General features: G+C 43.0%; 1 protein-coding gene across 3 annotated transcripts; it reads right to left on the minus strand.

Annotated features, from left to right (window-relative positions):
- Positions 1-3,161: 3,161 nt before the first annotated feature.
- On the minus strand, positions 3,162-8,883 carry LOC125532305 (uncharacterized). 3 transcript variants are annotated; one of them, XM_087528294.1, is made up of 6 exons: positions 8,241-8,883; positions 6,956-7,002; positions 4,923-5,036; positions 3,809-4,368; positions 3,643-3,700; positions 3,162-3,555 (listed from the first exon to the last, which is right to left on the minus strand). In XM_087528294.1, the coding sequence occupies exons 1-4, from the start codon at positions 8,766-8,768 to the stop codon at positions 4,248-4,250; spliced, it is 810 nt and encodes a 269-aa protein (XP_087384420.1). In that variant the 5' UTR covers positions 8,769-8,883; the 3' UTR covers positions 3,162-3,555; positions 3,643-3,700; positions 3,809-4,247. The 3 variants fall into 3 exon arrangements, 1 of the variants encoding a protein (XP_087384420.1); XR_015608458.1 differs by lacking the exons at positions 3,162-3,555; positions 3,643-3,700; positions 3,809-4,368 and having other exon boundaries at positions 4,632-6,582; positions 8,241-8,341; positions 8,421-8,558; XR_007293983.2 differs by lacking the exons at positions 3,162-3,555; positions 3,643-3,700; positions 3,809-4,368 and having other exon boundaries at positions 4,632-6,587; positions 8,241-8,341; positions 8,421-8,558.
- Positions 8,884-24,177: the final 15,294 nt, after the last annotated feature.

A 24,177-nucleotide genomic window follows, 5' to 3' on the forward strand; every position in this document is an offset into this window, starting at 1 on the left:
TCCATAGTTTCTACAAATATTTACAACATGGCAATTATTATTCAAACATGACAGATGGATATATTAGTGGCAAACATAGAACTAGCTACCTAATCATAGTAAGGAATCATATATATTAATTAGTGGCCTCGACGCTGCTTCTCTAGGGTTTGGGGTGGCCTCGACAATGCTTCAAGGGTTTGGGGTGGCCTCGACAACGCTTCAAGGAGGGGGTAATATCGACCCCCCCACGTGTTGAAGCTATCGGGAGGGGGTATATCGACAATGACGACACTACATCTATGTCCCTCGACGACCCTCGTTCCCGATAAAAAAAGAGGAAGAAGAAGAAAAAAAGAGGAGAAGAAAGAATAGAGGAGAAGAACCCTAGGGTTTGGGGTGGCCTCGACGCTGCTTCTCTAGGGTTTGGGGTGGCCTCGACGCTGCTTCTCTAGGGTTTGGGGTGGCCTCGACAACGCTTCAACGATAAAAAAAAGAGGAAGAAGAGGGAAAAAAGAGGAGTAGACTCCTCTATTCTTTCTTCTCCTCTTTTTTTCTTCTTCTTCCTCTTTTTTTTATCGGGAACGAGGGTCGTCGTGGGTCACCGAGCGGTATAGGAAACCCTAAATAGCAAGTATCGTGGGTGTGAGATACATGTGGCCATCGGTGTCGGACACTACATCCATGTCCCACAAGTGACGTGGGCGTCGAAGCCCACGCCACTTGTGGGACGTGGATGTAGTGTCCGACACTGACGGTACATGTATCTCACACCGACGATACTTTCTATTTAGGGTTTCTCCTCTACCACTCGGCGACCCTCGACGACCCTCGTTCTCGATAAAATAAAGAGGAAGAAGAAGAAGAAAAAAGAGAAGAAGAGGAAGAAGAAGACATGAAAGCATTTCAAATGAACTCTGAAAAAGTTGGCATTTCATGGTATTACGAGGGCCGAACCATAAGACATGAAAGCATTTCAAATGAACTCTGAAAAAGTTGAAAGTTGGCATGGTATCATAATTTCATCCACATAGCATGTGCATATACAAAACGGACAATGGTAGCATGTTCGTGTGTTACAAAGTTGGCATGGTATCATCATAATAGTTGCGGGAGAAAGTCTTCACTTTTTCTTCGCTTGTGTCATTTGCTTATTGCGTCGTAACCATGGATAATCTTCATTGTTTATCAGGATGCTTGGGTCAGCCTTGACATTGAAGGGAGGAATTTCATGAAACTTTTCATAATCTTCAGACATGTCTGTCTTGCCGTCCACTCCCAAGATGTCCCTTTTTCCTGAAAGAACTATGTGGCGCTTTGGCTCATCGTATGATATATTCGCTTCCTTATCTTTTCTTTTTCTCGGTTTGGTAGACATGTCCTTCACATAGGTAACCTGTGCCACATCATTGGCTAGGACGAACGGTTCGTCAGTGTACCCAAGATTTTTCAGATCCACTGTTGTCATTCCGTACTGTAGGTCTACCTGTACCCCGCCGCCTAACAGACTGACCCATTTGCACTTAAACAAAGGGACCTTAAAATCAGGTCCGTAGTCAAGTTCCCATATGTCCACTATGTAACCATAATATGTGTCCTTTCCGCTCTCGGTTGCTGCATCAAAGCGGACACCGCTGTTTTGGTTGGTGCTCTTTTGATCTTGGGCGATCGTGTAAAATGTATTCCCATTTATCTCGTATCCTTTGTAAGTCAATACAGTCAAAGATGGTCCCCTGGACAACAAGTACAACTCATCACAAACAGTGTTGTCACATTTGAGACGTGTTTCCAACCAACTGCTGAAAGTCCTGATGTGTTCACATGTAATCCAGTCGTCGCACTGCTCCGGGTGTTTGGAGCGCAGACTGTTCTTGTGTTCATCGACATACGGGGTCACCAAGGTAGAGTTCTGTAGAACTGTGTAGTTTGCTTGAGACCAAGAATATCCGTCCCTGCATATTATTGAGTCTCTTCCAAGAGTGCCTTTTCCAGTCAGTCTTCCCTCATACCGCGATTTAGGGAGACCTATCTTCTTAAGGCCAGGAATGAAGTCAACACAAAACCCGATAACATCCTCTGTTTGATGGCCCATGGAGATGCTTCCTTCTGGCCTAGCGCGGTTACGGACATATTTCTTTAGGACTCCCATGAACCTCTCAAAGGGGAACATATTGTGTAGAAATACGGGCCCCAGGATGACAATCTCGTCGACTAGATGAACTAGGACGTGCGTCATGATATTGTAGAAGGATGGTGGGAACACCAGCTCGAAACTGACAAGACATTGCGCCACATCACTCCTTAGCCTTGGTACGATTTCTGGATCAATCACCTTCTGAGAGATTGCATTGAGGAATGCACATAGCTTCACAATGGCTAATCGGACGTTTTCCGGTAGAAGCCCCCTCAATGCAACCGGAAGCAGTTGCGTCATAATCATGTGGCAGTCATGAGACTTTAGGTTCTGAAACTTTTTCTCTGACATATTTATTATTCCCTTTATATTCGACGAGAAGCCAGTCGTGACCTTCATACTGAGCAGGCATTCAAAGAAGATTTCTTTCTCTTCTTTCGTAAGAGCGTAGCTAGCAGGACCTTTATACTGCTTCGGAGGCATGCCATCTTCGCAATTGGGGTATAACCCTTTTTTGTGATCCTCTAACATGCGATCGAACTTCAGCTTCTCCTTTTGACTTTCGCATTGCGTCCTTGCATCGACAATGACCCGGCGGAGATCATCATCATCGGGCACATCGTCTGGTTTCTCTTGATCTTCAGCAGCTTCACCCGTTGCAGCATCATTGGGCACACCGTCTGGTTCCTCTTGATCTTCACCAGCTCCCTCGTTGCAGCATCACCGTATTCAGGGGGCACATAATTGTCATCGTACTCTTCTTCTTTGCCGTCTTCCATCATAACCCCTATTTCTCCGTGCATCGTCCAAACATTATAGTGTGGCATGAAACCCCTGTAAAGCAGGTGGGAGTGAAAGATTTTCCGGTTAGAGTAAGACCTCGTATTCCCACATTCAACGCATGGGCAACACATAAAACCATTCTGCTTGTTTACCTCAACCGCATCGAGAAACGCATGCACGCCCTTAATGTACTCGCGGGTGTGTCTGTCACCGTACATCCATTGCCGGTTCATCTGCGTGCATTATATATAATTAAGTGTCCAAATTAATAGAAGTTCATCATCACATTAAAACCAAAGTGCATACATAGTTCTCATCTAACAACATATAGCTCTCCAAAGCATCTAATTAATTAAACCATACATTGAAATTATGTAAAACATTTCAATGCGAAAACAAATGCGATCATAATCGCAACCAAGGTAACAATTGATCCGACGGCATAATGATACCAAGCCTCGGTATGAATGGCATATTTTCTAATCTTTCTAATCTTCAAGCGCATTGCATCCATCTTGATCTTGTGATCATTGACGACATCCGCAACATGCAACTCCAATATCATCTTCTCCTCCTCAATTTTTTTTATTTTTTCCTTCAACAAATTGTTTTCTTCTTCAAACAATAGGGTCGATTGGCATTTCCGATTCACATACATCCTACATAAATAAAATATATGTCACGTTGGTCGGCATAATTTTCATAAACAATAAATGAACCAATAGTTATAAAGATAATATATATACCACATCCGAATCATAGACAGGACGAGGGCCGACAGGGGCGGATACCAAAACCATTGCACTATATAAGATACAATAATAAAAGTAAGAAAATAATACAAGTATCTATGTAAACATACAAGTAAGAATATTTTTCCTTTCAGAAAGAAGATAAGAACAGGAGGCTCACCACGGTGGTGCCGGCGATGAGCTCGGCATGGGTGATCGACGACGGTGAAGACGGGGACGGGGCGTGACGGACCACTAAACATAAACAAATATTATGGAAAATGGAGCTTGGAGGTCGAGCTTGGAGAGGAGAAAGCTTAAGTAGTGTGGCTCGAGCATTCCATCGAACACTTTGTGTGCATAGGAGATGAGCTAGAGCACCACCAAGCCCTCTCCCCCTCGGCCAGAGAAAAACAGAGCACTGGGGTGCTCTGCTCGTGAGCGAGGGGTATATATAGGCACCTCATTGGTCCCGGTTGGTGACATGAGCCGGGACTAAAGGGGAGCCTTTGGTCCCGGTGGCCCACCACCATTGGTCCCGGTTCATCCCACCAACCGGGACCAAAAGGTCCAGATGAACCGGGACCAATGGCCCACGTGGCCCGGCCGGCCCCCTGGGCTCACGAACCGGAACCAATGCCCACATTGGTCCCGATTCTGGACTGAACCGGGACTAATGGGCTGACCCGGCCTGGACCAAAGCCCTGTTTTCTACTAGTGCCTAGTCCAAGGTTGTACCTGGTGACAAGCATGAAGAAGAACAGTGGCTTTGACAACACGTATTTTAATCATTTCAAAAGTAATATGAGAAGAAAATTATCCTTCATAAGAACCCAATACTAAGATTAGAAGTATAATATTCTAGTAGGACATGTCTTGCAGTAATGTAATCCGGTAATAGCTATTACTATGGCAGATGGTTTCTGTTCAGCAGTCAAAGGTCCAGAAGTTCTTCCGAAACAACCATTGATATAATACATGTCATTAACAAAGCAAGATACATGTATTATTGCAGCTCCAAAGAACTCCAACGGCATTTGAATAAATCATGGAAAATCTTGGATATGTTTACAGTTGAACATACAAGATTCACATGAATAAATTTGTCAACTTGTATACCACAGACTGTAAACATTAAATCAATTGCATATGACAGAAACTAATTAACCGATGAAGCCATGTGAATCACAGAGAATTCTTTAGTGATCCCACTATGTTGATGTTTGGAGCCACAAGTTGAGGTGATCAGACTTCACAACATGGCTTGTGAAACAGAGAAAGTAAGAAAATATCTGAAACAGTCCAACCATATAACTATGCTCTGCAACCTCCATGGCCTGGGCGTGTGGTCTCGCTCGATCCCCCGCCTGCTATTCACCAACTTGCAAGGTCTGTGTCGCGCCGTTTCCCTACACATGAGAGGATTAAGAAGGAGAGATGAAAGCCAGGTTGTAGTGAAGGCTAACTCATCCATGAGTCCACCATCGTTGCTGCTGTCTCGACAACGAGCTCAACAAAGAACAGTCATTACTGTCTACTCAAGACTTAAGGAAATGGCACAATTGCAGTTTCGTAAGCATCAATACATGGAAATTATTACCTGTAATGTCATGCTTTTAGTCTTTATTCCAGAAGAGTAAATGCTTTAACAGCTAGAACCAACTTGCTCATGAGTACTTTCTCGGTGCAAATGGATTGTTACACAATTAATATATGTGTGCTATGTGCAACATAAATTGGTGAAAAACAATATACTTCAGATATAAAGTAGGAGAATAAGAACCGAGCAGGTACTAAAACACAGTGCACTTGTTCATAAACTAATTGTGCTAACATGACAAGACTGTATCTAGTATCAACTACCACCAACTAATGATGTGCCATTATAATATTTATCTATGAGCAATGTAGAAGGAATTTTTTTCCAATTGTCAAGCGCACTGACACTGAAGTACTGATCCAGTAGATACCCCATCAGTATCAGACACCAAAATAAAGAGTCGGCTTCTAATCACATTCAATTTTGATAATTGATCGAGCAATGTTATAGAAGAGAATGATACGAGTCTAGACGCTTTTACGAGCAGATATGCAAAGAAATCATGTTGATCCTATTACATGCCGCTTTGGTAGTAACATAGAAGATTCCACCAAAACAGAAAGGCTAAGAACGCAAGCATAGAAGAATCCACCAAAGCAAAGAGGATGGATAATAATCTAAGCTTGATTGATAAAGAAGGAATGTGCATATCTAGAAAGTGGACTGTAACGTCTTGGGGCCAAAAGAAATAGAAAAACGATCTCGATATACTGTTTGGAAACTTTACCAGCCAGGCAGGCAGCCAGGATAAGCTCATTAGTTAAAATAAGGGTAATGCGTAAGAAAATCTAACATATACGAAGTAAATGACAATAGTGCATAATCAGCCCAGCTCTTCCTAGAATGTAGTAAGCCTCTAACTAAATATATACAAGTTTTTTGTTGAACCAAAAGGTGTTTTTCCTTTTCATATAAAAGGCTGACTCTTAAACCTGTACTCGTGGCTGAATTAGAATATCAAAAGTTGTTCAAACAGTGAGAACCCTACACACCCAAACATGCAGCCAAAGAGTAAATTACTTAATGGGCAAGGAACCTCACTTGCAGGGCAGCACAACTATCAATTTACACAACAATATCTGATCAAAATAAGATATGAATAGTCATCTCCTAGTTTTGCAAGCAAAGTAGTACTCCATCCGTCCGAAAAATAATGTCGCCAGCATAGTTCATTGGCATTTTTACAAAAAAAGTCCTTTGTAAACCTTACGCTAATTACCCCCTTTCCTTCTTCCTCCGTCCCCCGTCGCTCGCGGCAGCAGCCAACCCTAGGCCCCAGCCACCAATGGCACTCAACCTCATCAACCGTCGCGCGAGCAAGGCCCATCTACGCCGCCGAAGGTGCCCCTGCCCACCTGCGCTGCATGCCAACGAGCGATGTCCATGATTTGACACGATCAAATACTCCAGGGCTTTGGATTTATTTGAATTTATTTGGAATAATATCAATAGGGATACTACAAGGACTAAGAAGAAGCTGAATTTATTTAACATACTTAGCCTCATTTATAAATTAGAAATTAGCTACCAAACATCTTTTATGGTCATTCAAGGAACATCATTGACAACCGCAGAATTTCTAAATTACCATAGGAGTAATTGGCTTTGAAAAATTTAACCTACCACATCCTTGATTTCTCAATGTAACATAAGCAGTACATAAATTGGATTATTCTGTGGTGAACATTTTGCTGTAAGTGTTGACTAAATTCAGAAATGTGTGTGTACCTGCAGTATAGCCGTAGCATCAATCTGTACAATAATTGTGAGTGTACCTGCAGTAGTAGCAATATCCAGTTAACTGAATGCCATAGCCAAGTGTACATGAGTAGCCAAGTGTACATGAGCACTATTCAACTCTATTTCCGTGTGTATCCATCACAAATTGTGAAAATGTGAAATTCAGTTAGAGCAAAGTGTCCATCACTGATATCTATGGAGCAAAGAAATTCAGTTAGAGCAAGTGTTGTTTTTTTGTCCCCTCGCACTTCACATTAACTTCATTTTTACACTTCAAAGCAAAGAAATGGAAAGAAAGAGAAAGAATGCACAAGTTTTAGTGTTCAGGTTTGTTTGAGAGCACAACACATGTTTGCAAAGAAGCTTAATTAAACTTTGAGTGGGCAGTTTGGCCACAAGTTTCAGAGTTAACAACAGAAGCTTCATGCCAGGCTAGTAAAAACACAAGGTGACTTGATTATAAAAATGACTTAAACTCAAGTTGAGTTACATAATGAGAACAAAATTTCCAAAGGAAGAATAATCATATTTTGAACAAAACATAATTTAATTTCTGAAGGCAGAATAATCCATACTCCTGCCAAGTACAGATGGAGGACCATTCAAATTTCAATTACTCAGTCAAAATTCATTTAAATTTTCTTAAGATTATTTCCATCAAATTTGCTTTAGGACTAATTTGACACAACAACTGACACTTTTAAGTTACTCTTCTTCAAAATATTGTCTAACTTACATGGACTGCAGTAATGGCCAAATTTATTGAGCACACATTCAGTAGCTACACATCCATTACTTTCACTTTGACTGAATTTGTTGAGTATGTACACATTCAATACTTTCACTCTTGATTGGATGTTTCAGAATTCAGTTCACTGACAAACATGATTATAATAGGAATAGGGTGTAATGTGAACATGGTGTAGTTTCAGAATTCAGATCCTACTACTCCATAATTCAGATCCTTTGTGCACTCTTTAGTCAACTTATATTCAGAATCACAAGCACAAGCAACTTCAGTCAAAATCTTCAGTCAAGCAACCTTACAGTGCAGCGGATGATGCTGGCACAAGCAACTTCAGTCAAAATCTTTCAGTTTTGACAGTCAAAACAATAATAAGTAGGCCTCAAGCCTTGCAATTTTTGAGAAGAATTGTCCAGTGTGAAATGAGCTCATGAATTTAGTTAACAATGGACCTGAATCTATATCTAATCTATGTCTACGGGGACAGAGAGAGAAATATGGGGCTTTGAGGAGGGAGGGGAGACTGACAGGACGATCGAGAAGGCGCCGACGAGGGGGACGACGCCCCAGAGCACCACCGCCTGCCGGATCCAGTGCACCACGTCCAGCAGCTGGTCCAGCAATCAAACCTGCAAGCACGCAAAGGCAAATTAGAATCCCATGGAGTAGTGATGCATGGTTTGGTCGTTCAGGAGCTAGGAGACGCGCCGGCGGCAGTAGCAGCAGAAGGCGCTGACGAGGGGGAGGTGAGCGGCAGTGCGGGTGACGCGACGGAGGCGAGCGGCGGTGCGGGGAGAGGAATATGCCGAGGAGCGGCGGCTGGGCACGAGGATGAATATCCAGATCGAGCCCGCCACCGCTGGTGGGCATCGGCATCTGCCCCTCCGTCAGGCCCAAGACGCGCGACGAAGACGATGTGTCGGGCCCCTCGCCGGACAGCGCGCCATCCGGTTTTGGCGGCTGCGAACGCACGCTAGCCGGTCGCCGCTGCTGGCGGCGGAGGGAGGCGGCGTCCCCAGGCGCCGTGCGATGGGCCGCTTTGCCGACCTCAACCATGGGTGGTGGGTGGGAGCGTCGCCCAGGCGGCTGTGGCGGCGCTGGAGAGGGAGGAGGGGGCGCTGGAGGCGAAGGGAGGTGGAGGACGTGCGGTGCGAGGGTTTCGCTCGACAGCTTTTCATTTCTTTATTTTTTCCCTCTTATTCCCTGGAGAGAATTCCTTATTTAACACTGCCTTAAAATTGTATTTCCTATTTGACACTGAAAACTTCTTTCTTCTTTATCTAACATCAAGTCTAAATTTTTATTCTCTTCATAACACTTCCATCCATTTTAAGTATTAACGGTGTTAGATGACACATGAAAAGACAAATTTACCCATAATGCAATTCATCCCGTACTCATCTCTATTCCTAATGGAACAGTTGATAGTCTCGCTTCCAGATTTTTTTTCGTCCTACCTCCCATGATTTTTTTGGTACCTCGTCCCACCTCACACTGAGCCGCCACGAACCGAAAAAACCGCGTACCGAAGCCCCCACCCGCCCTCACGCATTCCAGGGCCTAACCTTCGATCGCACCCAAGACAATACTGCGAAAAAAACCTACGAAAATTAACCAGAGAAAAAAAACCTAATGAAGGAGTTGGTAGTCCGGTACGGTTTATTTTCAACACTTTCCTAAATGACAAAAGATCACGGATCTAACTTTCCTACCTTAGCCAAATCAACGAATCCCTCTCATTAATGCAATTTGCTTTAGGAAACAAATAATAGATTCTTTCCTACCTTAGCCAAATCAACGGATCTCTCCCATTAATGCAATTTGCTTTAGCAAACAAATATTAGATTCTTTCATATCTTAGCCAAATCAACGAATCTCTCTCATTAATGCAATTTGCTTTAGGAAACAAATAATAGATTCTTTCCTACCTTAACCAAATCAACGGATCTCTCTCATTAATGCAATTTGCTTTAGCAAACAAATAATAGATTATTTTCTACCTTAGCCAAATCAATGAATCTCTTCCATTAATGCAATTTGCTTTAGAAAACAAATAATAGATTCTTTCCTACCTTAGCCAAATCAACGGATCTCTCTCATTAATGCAATTGCTTTAGGAAACAAATAATAGATTTTCAGGAAAGAAATAATCTCCAATCTCCAATCTCTAATTCTCTAATAATAATAATTATTAATAATGATTAATAATTAATATAATACCTACGTTTCTTATAATACCGCCGGTCTCACTATAGAAGCATCATGTGCCGTCGTTTCCTATAATAATTAATACCTACGTTTCCTATAATAATTAATAATACCTACGTTTTCTATAATAATTAATAATTAATATAATATCGTCGGTCTCACTATAGAAGGATCATGTGCCGTCGGCCATGCCAGCATCGCCGCCTAAGTTTCCCAAATCAATTACCCGTACGGTCCATGCATACCCGGAGACGTTGGTGCGTTCACACTTCTCATGGATCTTTGTATTAGCCTGATAGTGTTGGGATCTCGAAATTTTGATGTAGGTGAAGAAGGGATTTCTATCTCGAAATTCTGTTGTAGGTGAAGCGCCTCCTGTAGGCCATGGAGATGACCAGGGATGCATTGGGAGGCGGGCGACGTAAAGCGCTGGAAAAGAGTATTGTATTATGTATGGTCCTCCTTCGCTTTTTGGAAGGTTGTATAGTCGTTTTGATACAGAAGATATAATTTCAGGTTCTACATACATATTGGTTTGAGATGTTTTCATTTTTTATTATTTCAATAAATAATGCATTCTGGATTTGTTTTATCATGCCAATTTGAGGCATTCTGTAAGAGTTGGTTGGAGGAATATTATTTTTTGACGCACTATGTGTGAACATGTTGAAGGGGCATGACCATCAACGAGCTTGTGGCAGAAGTTTGAATGTGAGTAGCTCCTATCTTTTGTGTACTTATTTTCAGTCTATCAATCAAAGGGTAGAATGATTACATGTGCAGTTATTTTGGTGTGAGCTTTGACAAGGGATGCCGATTGTTATGTTGAAGAGGCTAAAATCTTCCTCGGTAAGTGATGTGCATTATGCATCTGATAAAAAAAGAGGCTTTAGGGAGTTAATTATGCCCATGAGAGGTGGTCCTGATATTAGGCTTGCTATAACATGTCATATTTAACACGTAATGTTCTTTACCAACCAAATGTTCACGTTTTAGATTATAAAGAATGATGATCTCAAAGACAAAGAGCTCCAAGAACTCGGTTCTGAAACTTTTGGTTAGTCTGAGTAATGAAATGTGACCCTACTAGAAGTTCTACCTCATTTCAGTTCTTCTCTTTTTCATTTAATTATCTATTTCATTCCAAGCTAACTGTCTTACATACCTATATCTTTCAATGCAAGACTACACGAGGACTATGGTCTATGGGATATCAAGCTCCTTCAAATAATCTGCACCGGTTCTTCTGGAGAATAATGTGTATATGCATGGTTTACAATGGAGTTTACAAGATAGATTCACTTACTCAAAGATTCAGCCTAACATTTTTCATAAGGATTATGATTATGTATGTTATACCAACTCTCAGTAATATCTACTACTAATGTCTTAGTTGGTAGTCTCGCCTCACTCCACCTCATCCCACCACTCCTATCTTTCGCCCACCTTTGACATCATCACATCACAGCATTGGCTGGCCCATTAACGTGTATGTGAACGCAATCCTCCCATCACCTGCCCTCCTTGCGATAGTCCCAACGTCCTCGCGCTGCCGTCCTCTTCTCCCTGATCTCCTCTACTAGCGTGCCTTCCTTGCGATCCTCCTAACGTGTCCTCGCGTCGCCGTCCTCTTCTCCCCAAACTCCTCTACCAGGGGGACTCCTCTATGACCCAGGTGGAGCAAACATTGTACGCAGGTTTTTTTGGCTTTCACCGGTTCGTTCTCTACCCCTCCTCCATGACTCCCTCGTCATCGATTTTTTTTGACATCTAAATGCAATCCCTCCGTGGGGAAGTATGGTGTGAAGGAGAGAGGCCGCGATGGCGAAGGTGAGGTGGGCGTCATCCCGTTTTAAAGAAGAGGGCTCCAGCGAGAAATGTCTCACTACGGCGAAAACCGAGCGGAAGGGGAGGGCCCGACAGAAAAACATAAGGGTGTGTCATGGGGTGGAGTTTTTATGTTGCTACACTAGATCACGGGAACCTGCCGTCGACCTTGATGTTGGTGTATGAGAGAGAAATAAGTTTCAATATCAATAATTTGTCTAATTCATTTATATACAGTATAGCCCGTAGCAACGCACGGCCGTTTTACTAGTAGAGATATAGTACCAGGTACCTAAAATTTCCATTGAGGCCGTGCATGCCAATAATTAACCATGCAACAATGCAGCTCTGTACTTCTCTTCCAAAGAAAAGAATAGTACATTTCTATTGCTTCTGAATTTCGTTGCATTCTAATCCAATTTACATAGTTACACTTACACTTACATAGTTACACTTACACTAACCCCTACTAATCCAATTTCTACTGCATATACTGTACATAGTACAGACTACTACTGATGTTCCATTGAGATGAAAGAGGGGTGCATCTTACCTTTATGGCATGTAGCCGAGGCCGAGAGGAGCCAGCCATGCCCTGGCCTGACTCTGCAGCCACGCCGGAGGCTGAGAAGCCGAGCCCTCCTCGGCAACCAAGCCGCCACCCTCTATTGTAGCTGTGCGAGATGTCGTAGCCGCGTCCTGGTGCGAGCCCTCCGCAGCCGGACGATCGCCTTCCGCCGTATCTGCAGTCCCTCTTTCCTCGGACACCTCGACCCGATCTGCTACCCCTCCATGAACGCCCTCCTCACTCCTCAGCGCAGTCTCCCCGAGCAGCGTCGTCGCCCTCCATCTCCCCCGGCCTCTCGCGCAGTGCCCTCCTGCCGCTAGGAGCCGCCGCCGTCGGTCGCTATGTTTAGGACGGGCGAAAGACAGGGATGGGTCGCGATCTCGGCGAGCTGACTTCTTTTTTCCCATGCAATATAGTCAGTGGCAGTTTTGTCTGCTTAAAAAAACTGACAAGCATCTAAACGGTATATGCTAACAAAAGTGACGAAGGTGTTACAAAAGGCACAAATTTTCCAACTAGTGATAGATAAGGAAGACACTTTTTTACAGTGTTAAATAGGGAAACAACATTTAAAATAGTGTTATATAAGGAATTTTCTTTATTCCCTGCCCAACCCACGCATTCGACGTGGCACACATGAGCAACCCCCTTGATGCACACCTTATTGTTTTGGATTAATTTCCCTCTCTGCCCCTTACATCCAACATGAACATCCAACATGAACAGAGGAGAGAAATCCCTAGGTCGACGGCGTCCCGCAGCCGGCCCGAACCCGGCCACGGCGACGATCCAAGAGGCCGAGCGCATAAAGGCGACGAGCTTGACAGCACCCACTACCACGCGGAGGCGAAGCACGACAAGAGCGAATCGACAAGGCGTTCCTGCAGGCATAGAAGCGGAAGGAGAAGGAGCGAGCGCCGGTCATCCAAAGGACGACCAAGGGGGAGGCGGCGAGCTGCTACGTCTCCTTGGGGTAGAGAAGGTAAGCCACGCGCGCCCTAAACCTTTCCATTTTTTCGGTCTCGAGCTCATGAACGGGGCATGGGGATTTCGCGGACGCGGCGCAATCATCTACGTCGACGAGCGGTGGAGCCGATAGGGGGGTTGGGGGCGAGTCAGGTGTGTCGCTCCCGTGCAATCCCCCATCATTCACACCTTCTTTTCATCTTGATAGTTGGCAGCGCACCATGGAACAGAGGGGAATTCATGCCGATTTTTTTTGTAGCGCATGACAATTCAGGGAGAGCCGTTTTTAGTATTTTTTAACAGCATTTTATTTAGCATTCAGAGGGGTTGGGGTGGTGGTGTGCAAGGTTGTATGCGTTTTTAGATGTATTTTTCGTCCACAAGGGGATGTAGGCAATTTTTGCTCAACGTTTAGGCACTTATGCAGTATTAGCTTCTCCAGTAGCAAGCAAGTTTTTATAATACTTGTCAACCAGGGAGGATAGGCTTTTTTCACAGCACTGGAGGGCAAGTTTTTGATTTACATCACTGGAACGTAGGCATGTTTTGTTCAGTTGTCAGACAGTTATGCATGATAGGTTTCTCCAGTAAGTAGGCATTATACAATGCTTTGTCCACCATGAGTAGGCAATATTTTGCAGCACTGGAGTTCAATTGTAGGGATTGGCATGTAGCAGCGATTGGAAATTCTTGATGCAGGATTCCCACTAGAAAGCTTATTGCAGTATGTTCCCATGCCACAGGATGCTACCCCTGTAAATGCTTGCTTTTAGCTTTGCAAGTGTTGAAGGTGCTTGTTTTCAGGACGTAGAAGGCCTGATCCAGGTATTGGAGAACCTTGCAGCGTTTGTGAGTGGATGCGGTTCGAGTATAAATGTTGGCAACCATTTTTTGTAGTACCGCACCATGTTCTATGCACGTTGCCCTCGGACTTTTCCTCATAAACATATACAGTCTGCTTGCTTTGGGTACTGAATTTCTATACGTGGGTTGACGCATGCCTCTTCATAGTTCAATTGTTTTCAGTCATTAGTAGGAGGCATTTTGCAATTATTTTCAGTCATTAGCAGGAAGCTTATTTAGAACCTATTTTTCTCAATCCTGGACGTAGACATTTTTTTTGTTCAGCGGGGGTAGGAACTTATGCAGCAGTAGGCAAGCCTTACAGAAACACTGAACCCCTTTGCTTAATTTTGGAGTTTGATTTTCTGAACTTTATACCAGTGATTACTCAATTGTCCACCAGGAGTAGGCAAGTTTTACCAACATTTTTGCCCCAGAACAGGCAAGTTTACATTACTGGAGGCAAGTTTGTTTTTCTGAACAATGTCTCTCGTGTTTAGGCCTATGTTTCGTCCATTTTTGGTTTTGTAGGCAACTAAATTAGACAACCAACACATATGTAGGCAAAATCACACATGGGATAGGCATTTCAGAGATGTTTTTTTGTAGGCAAACATCTCTGCGTGTTCGTTTCTTTTTTTGTGTTTCTGTAGGCAAAATAATAGTTGTGCATTTTTATTTTGTAGGCATTTCAATTATAAGTATGGGCAATACTGTGTGTTTTCCATTTTTCAATTTTGTAGGCAAATTGAATTACCTTCACAGGCAATAATTTTTGCTTTTTAGCAGACAATACCTTCACAGGCAACAAGATTTTTGTAGGCAATTATGTAGGCAACGTCCCTGTTGTTTCTGTAGGAAAAAATTTTGTTCTCCATTTCTGTGTTTGTAGAGAAAATTCCACATCTGAAAAGTTTTGCTTAGCAACACAGTGCAAATAACGTCCCTGTAATTCATGTGTTCATATAAGCATTTTTCTCTCAGATTTTTTGTGTTCAGTTGGCAACATAATTAGCGGGTTGTGGCAGGCAATATATATGTTCAGCAGTCAAATATTGTAACATACATGTTCAACATTTTTGTGTTCAGCATTTGTGATGGTTTTTAAATCCAGGGAGCTTAAATGTCGACTTAACATTTATTTTTTTGTTTCTTTTATTCGCAGGCAACAGAAATAGTCAAAACTAAGCAAGGACATCTTTTTCCGCCATCCGTCACCTAACATGTTTTAAGATGGAGGACTTCCCAGATCAATACAATGGCGAGGTACAGACCACACTTTTTTTTTATTTCTTCGTTTCTTCACAACAATTTTACATGTCTTAGGCAGAGAATCAGTCAAAAAATGCTACAAATTATTTCAGTAGGGAATTTATTCAGAATCAGCCAACCTCACATATTTTTCTAGGCTTCGCTACCCAATCCAGCTCACCAAGCCGCACTTTTCCTCATGTACTAGGTCACCTCATCCATCAGTCAAAGTCGCCTAAAACAATACACTATTTCTAATCGCCTAATCCGTACCACCAACTCGCCCACCACCCGCGTGCTAGCTCGCCTAACCCATCGACCTAGTCGCCCAAAAACACCACACCATTTCAAGATCGCCTAAGCCGACTAACCAACTCGCCACCGCCGGTGTGCTAGGTCGCCTAACCCAAACAACACGCCCTTCCAAGATCGCCTAATCCGCACCACCAACTCGCCACTGCTAGCATGCTAACTCGCCTAACCCATCGACCTAGTCGCCCAAAAACACCACACTCTTTCAAGATCGCCTAAGTCGACCAACCAACCCGCCCACCGCCGATGTGCTAGGTTGCCTAACCCATCAATCTAGTCGCCCAAATACAACGCACCCTTCCAAGATCGCCTAATCTGAACCACAAACTCACCGCCACCGGCGTGATAGCTCGCCTAACCCATCGACCTAGTCGCCCAAAACACCACACCCTTTCAAGATCGCCTAATCCGCACCACCAACTCGCCCACCGCCCTCGTGCTAGCTTGCCTAACCCATCAACCTAGTCGCCCAAGAACACCACGCCCTTTCAAGATGGCCTAATCCGCACCACCAATTCGCCCACCAGGGCGCGTACTAGCTTGTCTAACCCATCAACCTAGTCACCCAAAAACACCACAACATTTCAAGATCGCCTAAGCCCACCAACCAACTTGCCCACCACCGGCGTGCTAGCTCGCCTAACCCATCGACCTAGTCGCCCCAAAACACCACACCCTTTCTAGATCGCGTAATCCACACCACCAACTTGCCCACCGCCCGCGTGCTAGTTTGCATAACCCATCAACCTAGTCGCCCCAAAACACCACACCATTTCAAGATCGCCTAAGCCCACCAACCAACTCGCCCACCGCCCGCGTGCTAGCTAGCCTAACTAATCGACCTAGTCGCCTAAAAACAACACGCCCTTCCAAGATCGCATAAGCCGACCAACCAACTCGCCCACCACCCGCGTGCTAGCTCACCTAACCAATCGACCTAGTTGCCCAAAAACAACACGCCCTTTCCAAGGTCGCCTAAGCCGACCAACCAGCTCGCCCACCGCCTGCGTGCTAGCTCGCCTAACCAATCGACCTAGTCGCTCAAAAACAACACGCCCTTTCGAGATCGCCTAATCCACACCACCAACTCGCTCACCTGTATGAACCTGCCCACCATTGCTAGGCAGAGTTAAAGCCGGGCTGAACATGGAGGGGATAGTTTAAGTATTTGCCGTCGCAACAGATGCGCTAGTAGCAGCAGCTGCCGCAACACGAAACTCCACACCAAGGACATCTTGGACAGGAGTAGAACGCAAATCCGGCGACTTGCCTACCCCCTCGATAGAAATAGACATTTTCCATGTGGGACTTGTGTACAGTATAGCGGCCCTACATCACAATCATCGAAGTCATCAGGGACTTTATTGAGATCAAGCTCAGCCATCTACTCCCTCCATTCCAAATTACTCGTCGCAGAAATGGATGTATCTAGAACTAAAATACATCTAGATACATCCATTTCTGCGACAAGTAATTCGGAACGGAGGGAGTACACATTTAGAAGATAGAAAGGAAATTCTGCGTAAGCAACATATTGTAAATGAAACACCAAAAACATCTCTTCTTTCGCTCTTTGACTACTAGTCAGCTTGGCATATCATGTTTCTACTAGTTGGCCGAAAACTGGATAGAAAGAAATTTACAAGATGCAGGCATTATTTTACTTGCAGTACTAGCTCAGACTTTTTTCCCTGGTTTTTGTTTTGTAAGCAACTAGTCTCTTGTCATTTTCATCTCCCCTTTTTTAATTAGGGATGTAGGTAAGCTTTTTTCTCTCTTTTTAGCCATATTGAACAACTATACACAGTTTATTACAACAATTTTTCCTCTTCTTTTTTTGGTTGCAGAGACCAGGTGCATGACAATAGGCAAGATACAAGAGCGCAACATTTTTCTCTAGCATCCGGATTCAACATGGGGAAGGGGAGGCAACTACAGGTGGAGTCTAGTAGTATCACACGGGAGGTACAGAGCGGGAGTATCAGTAGTTCGGGAACTAAACAGGAATCATGCCTTTTTTGCTTTTGCCCAAGGATTAGTAGGGATGATTGCTGGAAGAATACTTTTTTTACCTTGGTGTTTTTGCGGGGAGAAAATTGCCCACTTTCTGGGAAATTCTTGCAGGAGTAATTGCACAATATTGCCTGATCAGCAACAGAGTTGTAGACAAAAATGGTGGCCTTCTTCAGGGTTTGGCCTGGTTCCCCCTTTTTTTGTGTATTTTTTCTGCAAGGAGCTCCCCCCTGCTAGGCCATGGCCGCTGGGAGAATAGCGGGGGGAGGGGAGAGGAAGAAGATGCTGCTAGGGGGGGGCGTCCCCTTGGCTTTGGTCCCCACGGGACTCCTCCAACCCTAATCTTTGGCCTATAAATTCAGAAATACTTCTAAACGACGAGAAGCGTCCATGAAAATACTTTTCCGTTGCCGTAGGTTTCTGATCTTGTGAGATCCCATCTGAAGGACTTTTCCAGTACTCTACCGGAGGGGGATTCGATCACGGAGGGCTTCTACATCAACCTTGCTGCCCTTCCGATGATGCATGAGTAGTTTACCACAAACCTACGGTTCCATAGCTAGTAGCTAGATGGCTTCTTCTCTCTCTTTGATCTTCAATACAACATTCTTCTTGATGTTCTTGGAGATCTATTCGATGAAATCTTCTTTTGCGATGTGTTTGTCGAGATCCGATGAATTGTAGATTTATGATCAGATTATCTATAAATTATTTAAATCTTCTCTGAATTCTTATATGCATGATTTTATATCTTTGTATTTCTCTTTGAATTATTGGTTTGGTTTGGCCAACGAGATTGGTAGTTCTTGTAATGGAAGAGGTGCTTAGTTTTGGGTTCAATCTTGCGGTGTCCTCACCCATTGACAGAAGGGGTAGCGAGGCACGTATTCAATTGTTTTCATCAAGGATAAAAATATGGGGTTTATATCATCTTGCTTGAGTTTATCCCTCTACACCATGTCATCTTGCTTAAGGTGTTACTCTGTTCTTATGAACTTAATACTCTAGATGCATGCTGGATAGCGGTCGATGTGTGGAGTAATAGTAATAGATGCAGGCAGGAGTCGGTCTACTTGTCATGAACGTGATGGCTATATTCATGATCATTGCCTTAGATATCGTCATAACTTTGCATTTTTTTATCAATTGCTAGACAATAATTTGTTTACCCACCATATGTTTTCTTCGAGTGAAAAGCCTCTAGTGAAACCTAAGGCCCCCGGGTCTATTTTACATCTATTATTTTCAGATCTATAAAACCAAAAACCTAAAAATACCTTGCTACAATTATCTTGTGTTTACTTCATCTAGCTTTTTACTTTAGTTTTAAATCTATCTATATCAGATCTCACTCTTGTTCATGATGCTGAAGGGATTGACAACCCCTTTTCCGCATTGTGTGCAAGTGTTTGTTAGTTTGTGCAGGTGCATATATTGGAGACTTACTTGTACCTCTTACTGGATTGATACATTGGTTCTCAACTGAGGGAAATACTTATCTCTACTTTGTTGCATCATCCTTTCCTCTTCAAGAGAAAAATCAACGCAAGCTCAAGAAGTAGCACTATACAAGAAGAGCACCTCTAGAGTCACTCAGCGCCGCATTTCGCCAGAGGAAGGGTGATACGTTTCCAATGTATCTATAATTTTTTATTGTTCCATGCTATTATATTATGAACTTTGGATGTTTTATATGCATTAATATGTTATTTTATATTATTTTGGGACTAACCTATTAACCCAGTGTCCAGTGCCAGTTTTTGTTTTTTTCCTTGTTTTTGGCTTTCGCAGAAAAGGAATATCAAACGGAGTCCAAATGGAATAAAACTTCGCAATGATTTTTCTTGGACCAGAAGACACCTACGAGACTTGGAGTGGGGCCAAGGACCCACGAGGCAACGACAAGCCGTAGGGGCGCGCCCCAGGGGGGCGCCCCTGGGCTTGTGGCCCCCCTCGGGAGTCCCCTGCACCGCCTCTCTGGCATATAAATTCCCAAATATTACAGAAACCCTAGAGGAGTCGCCAGAAATACTTTTCCACCGCCGCAGGTCTCTGTTCCAGTGAGATCCCATCTTGGGGTCTTTTCCGGTACTCTGCCGGAGGGTGATTCGATCACGGAGGGCATCTACATCAACCTTGCTGCCCTCCGATGATGCGTGAGTAGTTTACCACAAATCTATGGGTCCATCGCTAGTAGCTAGATGGCTTCTTCTCTCTCTTTGATTTTCAATACAATGTTCTCCTCGATGTCCTTGGAGATCTATTCGATGTAATCTTGTTTTGCGGTGTGTTTGTTGAGATCAGATGAATTGTGGATTTATGATCAAATCATCTATGAATATTATTTGAATCTTCTCTGAATTCTTATATGCATGATTTGATATCTTTGTATTTCTCTTCGAATTATTGGTTTGGTTGGTAGTTCTTGCAACGGGAGAGGTGCTTAGTTTTGGGTTTAATCTTGCAGTGTCCTCACGCAGTGACAGAAGGGGTAGCGAGGCACGTATTGCATTATTGTCATCAAGGATAAAAATATGGGGTTTATATCATATTGCATGAGTTTATCCTTCTGCATCATGTCATCTTGCTTAAGGTGTTACTCTGTTTTTATATCTTAATACTCTAGATGCATGCTGGATAGCGGTCGATGAGTGGAGTAATAGTAGTAGATGCAGGCAGGAGTCAGTCTACTTGTCACGAATGTGATGCCTATATTCATGATCATTGCCTTGGATGTCGTCATAACTTTGCGCTTTTCTATGTTTTCTTGGAGAAGGAAGCCTCTAGTGAAACCTATGGCCCCCGGTTCTATTTTCCATCATATATTTTCATATCTATAAAACCAAAAACCCAAAAATACCTTGTTGTAATTATGTTGTGTTTGCTTTATTTTGCCTTTTACTTTTATTTTAAATCTATCTCTATCAGATCCCACTCTTGCAAGTGACCGTGAAGGGATTGACAACCCCTTTTTCACGTTGTGTGCAAGTGGTTATTAGTTTGTGCAAGTGCATGTATTGGAGACTTGTTTGTGCCTCCTACTGGATTGATACCTTGGTTTTCAGCTGAGGGAAATACTTATCTCTACTTTACTGCATCACCCTTTCCTTTTCAAGAGAAAAATCAATGCAAGCTCAAGATGTAGTAGGAAGAATTCCTAGCGCCGTTGCCAAGGAGGTTCTACATCAAGCCTACCAAGTACCTATCACAAACTCCCATCTCTTGCACTTACATTATTTGCTTTTTGCCTCTCTTTTCATATCCCCCACTTCTAAAACGTTTTCAGAAAAACACACAAATATTTGCCTTTTTATTCGCCTTCTTTCCGTTTGCCTCATGTATTACTTGGTTTGTTTGCTCGTTTGCTTGGCATAATTGTGTTTATAGGAATTCCTGATACGTCTCCAACGTATCTATAATTTTTGATTGCTCCATGCTATATTATCTACTGCTTTGGACTATATTGGGCTTTATTTTCCACTTTTATATTATTTTTGGGACTAACATATTAACCGGAGGCCCAGCCCAGAATTGCTATTTTTTTGCCTATTTCAGTGTTTCGAAGAAACATGATATCAAACGGAGTCCAAACGGAATGAAACCTTCGGGAACGTGATTTTCTCACCAAATGTGATCCAGGAGACTTGAACCCTACTCCAAGGAACAAAAGAGGCGGTCACGAGGGTGGGGGGCGCCCCCCCCTAGGGCGCGCCCCCTGCCTCGTGGGCCCCTCGAAGCTCCACCGACGTACTCCTTCCTCCTATATATACCTACGTACCCCCAAACAATCAGAGACGGAGCCAAAAACCTAATTCCACCGCCGCAACTTTCTGTATCCACGAGATCCCATCTTGGGGCCTGTTCCGGAGCTCCACCGGAGAGGGCCGTCATCACGGAGGGCTTCTACATCATCATAGCCTCTCCGATGAAGTGTGAGTATTTTACCTCAGACCTTCGGGTCCATAGTTAGTAGCTAGATAGCTTCTTCTCTCTTTTTGGATCTCAATACAATGTTCTCCTCCTCTCTCGTGGAGATCTATTCGATGTAATCTTCTTTTTGCGGTGTGTTTGTTGAGACCGATGAATTGTGGGTTTATGATCAAGTCTATCCATGAATAATATTTGAATCTTCTCTGAATTCTTTTATGTATGATTGGTTATCTTTGCAAGTCTGTTCAAATTATCAGTTTGGTTTGGCCTACTAGATTGGTTTTTCTTGCCATGGGAGAAGTGCTTAGCTTTGGGTTCAATCTTGCGGTGTCCTTTCCCAGTGACAGAAAGGGCAGCAAGGCACACATTGTATTGTTGCCATCGAGGATAACAAGATGGGGTTTTTATCATATTGCATGAAACTATCCCTCTACATCATGTCATCTTGCTTAAGGCGTTACTCTGTTTCTAACTTAATACTCTAGATGCATGCTGGATAGCGGTCGATGAGTGGAGTAATAGTAGTAGATGCAGGCAGGAGTCGGTCTACTTGTCTCGGACGTGATACCTATATACATGATCATACCTAGATATTCTCATAACTATGCTCAATTCTGTCAATTGCTCAATAGTAATTTGTTCACCCACCGTAGAATACTTATGCTCTTGAGAGAAGCCACTAGTGAAACCTATGGCCCTCGGGTCTATTCTCATCATATCAATCTCCATCACTTTATTATTGCTTTGCTTTTTTACTTTGCCTTTTACTTTTCACTTTGCATCTCTATACCAAAAATACCAAAAATATTATCTATCATCTCTATCAGATCTCACTCCTGTAAGTGACCGTGAAGGGATTGACAACCCCTAATCGCGTTGGTTGCGTTGAGCTATTGTTTTGTGTAGGCACAAGGGACTTGCGTGTAGCCTCCTACTGGATTGATACCTTGGTTCTCAAAAACCGAGGGAAATACTTACGCTACTTTGCTGCATCATCCTCTCCTCTTCGGGGAAATCCAACGCAGTGCTCAAGAGGTAGCAAGAAGAATTTCTTGGCGCCATTGCCGGGGAGCATAGCTCTATTCTTTGAGTCACTTGGGATTTATATCTGCTGGACACTATGAAGAACTTGAAAGACAAGAAAACAAAAATTTGTCCCTCAACTACGAGGGGAGGTAAGGAACTGCCATCTAGCTCTGCACTTGATTCACCTTCTGTTATGAGTAAGCTAGCGACACCTAAACCTGCTTCTGCTATTCGTTCTGATATGTCGCATGTTATTGATGATGCCACTTCTGCTATGCATGATACTTATGATGAAACTACTTCTATGCTTGAAGCTACTGTGCCCCTTAGTGAGTTTCTTGATGAAAAAATTGCTAGGGCTAGAGAGAAAGAAATTATTGAATCTGATAATATTGATGAAAATGATGATGAGGATAGGCCTGTTATTCCCGAAGGTTCTATTTTTGATAGAGAAGCTTCTGCTGCTATTCTAGCTTGCAACGACAACGATGAGCTTAGAAGGTTAATAGCTAAATGGAACAAAGAATCACTTAGAGATAAAATGAGGCCTGATCCTGCTTTTGCTACTTCACCTATTTGTGTTCCCGATAAGGATTATGAATTCTCTGTGTGATCCTGATATAATTACTTTGGTTGAATCTGATCCTTTCCATGGTTATGAATCTGAAACTGTTGTGTCACATCTTACTAAATTAAATGATATAGCCACCCTGTTCACTAATGATGAGAGATCTCTCTACTTTTATATACTTAAAATATTTCCGTTCTCATTAAAGGGTGATGCTAAGATATGGTTTAATTCTCTTGATCCTGGATGTGTGCGTAGTCCCCAGGATATGATTTATTACTTCTCTGCTAAATATTTCCCTGCTCATAAGAAACAAGCTGCTTTAAAGGAAATATACAACTTTGTGCAAATTAAAGAAGAGAGTCTCCCACAAGCTTGGGCGAGGCTTCTCAAGTTACTTAATTCTTTGCCTGATCATCCTCTTAAGAAACATGAAATACTTGATATCTTTTATAATGGACTAACCGATGCTTCCAAAGATTACCTGGATAGTTGTGCTGGTTCTCTTTTCAGGGAAAGAACACTGGATGAAGATGAAATTTTATTGAATAATATGTTGACAAATGAAAATAATTGGGCACCTCCTGAGCCAGCTCCTGCTCCAATTAATGATCCTATTCCTAAACCAACTCCGAAGAAGAGAGGTGTTCTATTTCTCAGTCCCGAAGATATGCAAGAGGCAAAGAAATCTATGAAAGAAAAAGGTATTAAAGCTGAAGATGTTAAGAATTTACCTCCTATTGAAGAAATACATGGTCTTAATTTACCGCCTGTTGAAGAAACTTATGATCTTAATCCCTTATTTATTGAAGAACCTCCTGATCCCGATAACCCGACACAGGTAGTAAAGGTAAATTCTCTCTATAGATATGATAAAGCTGAAGTCCCTCCTACTAAAATTGCTAGTCAATGCTTGGATGAGTTTGATAACTTTATGTTTAAGCAAGACGACT

The sequence above is a fragment of the Triticum urartu genome, chromosome 1A, assembly GCF_056163025.1.
Source record: "Triticum urartu cultivar PI428250 chromosome 1A, HENAU_Tu73, whole genome shotgun sequence".
Lineage (NCBI taxonomy): Eukaryota > Viridiplantae > Streptophyta > Magnoliopsida > Poales > Poaceae > Triticum > Triticum urartu.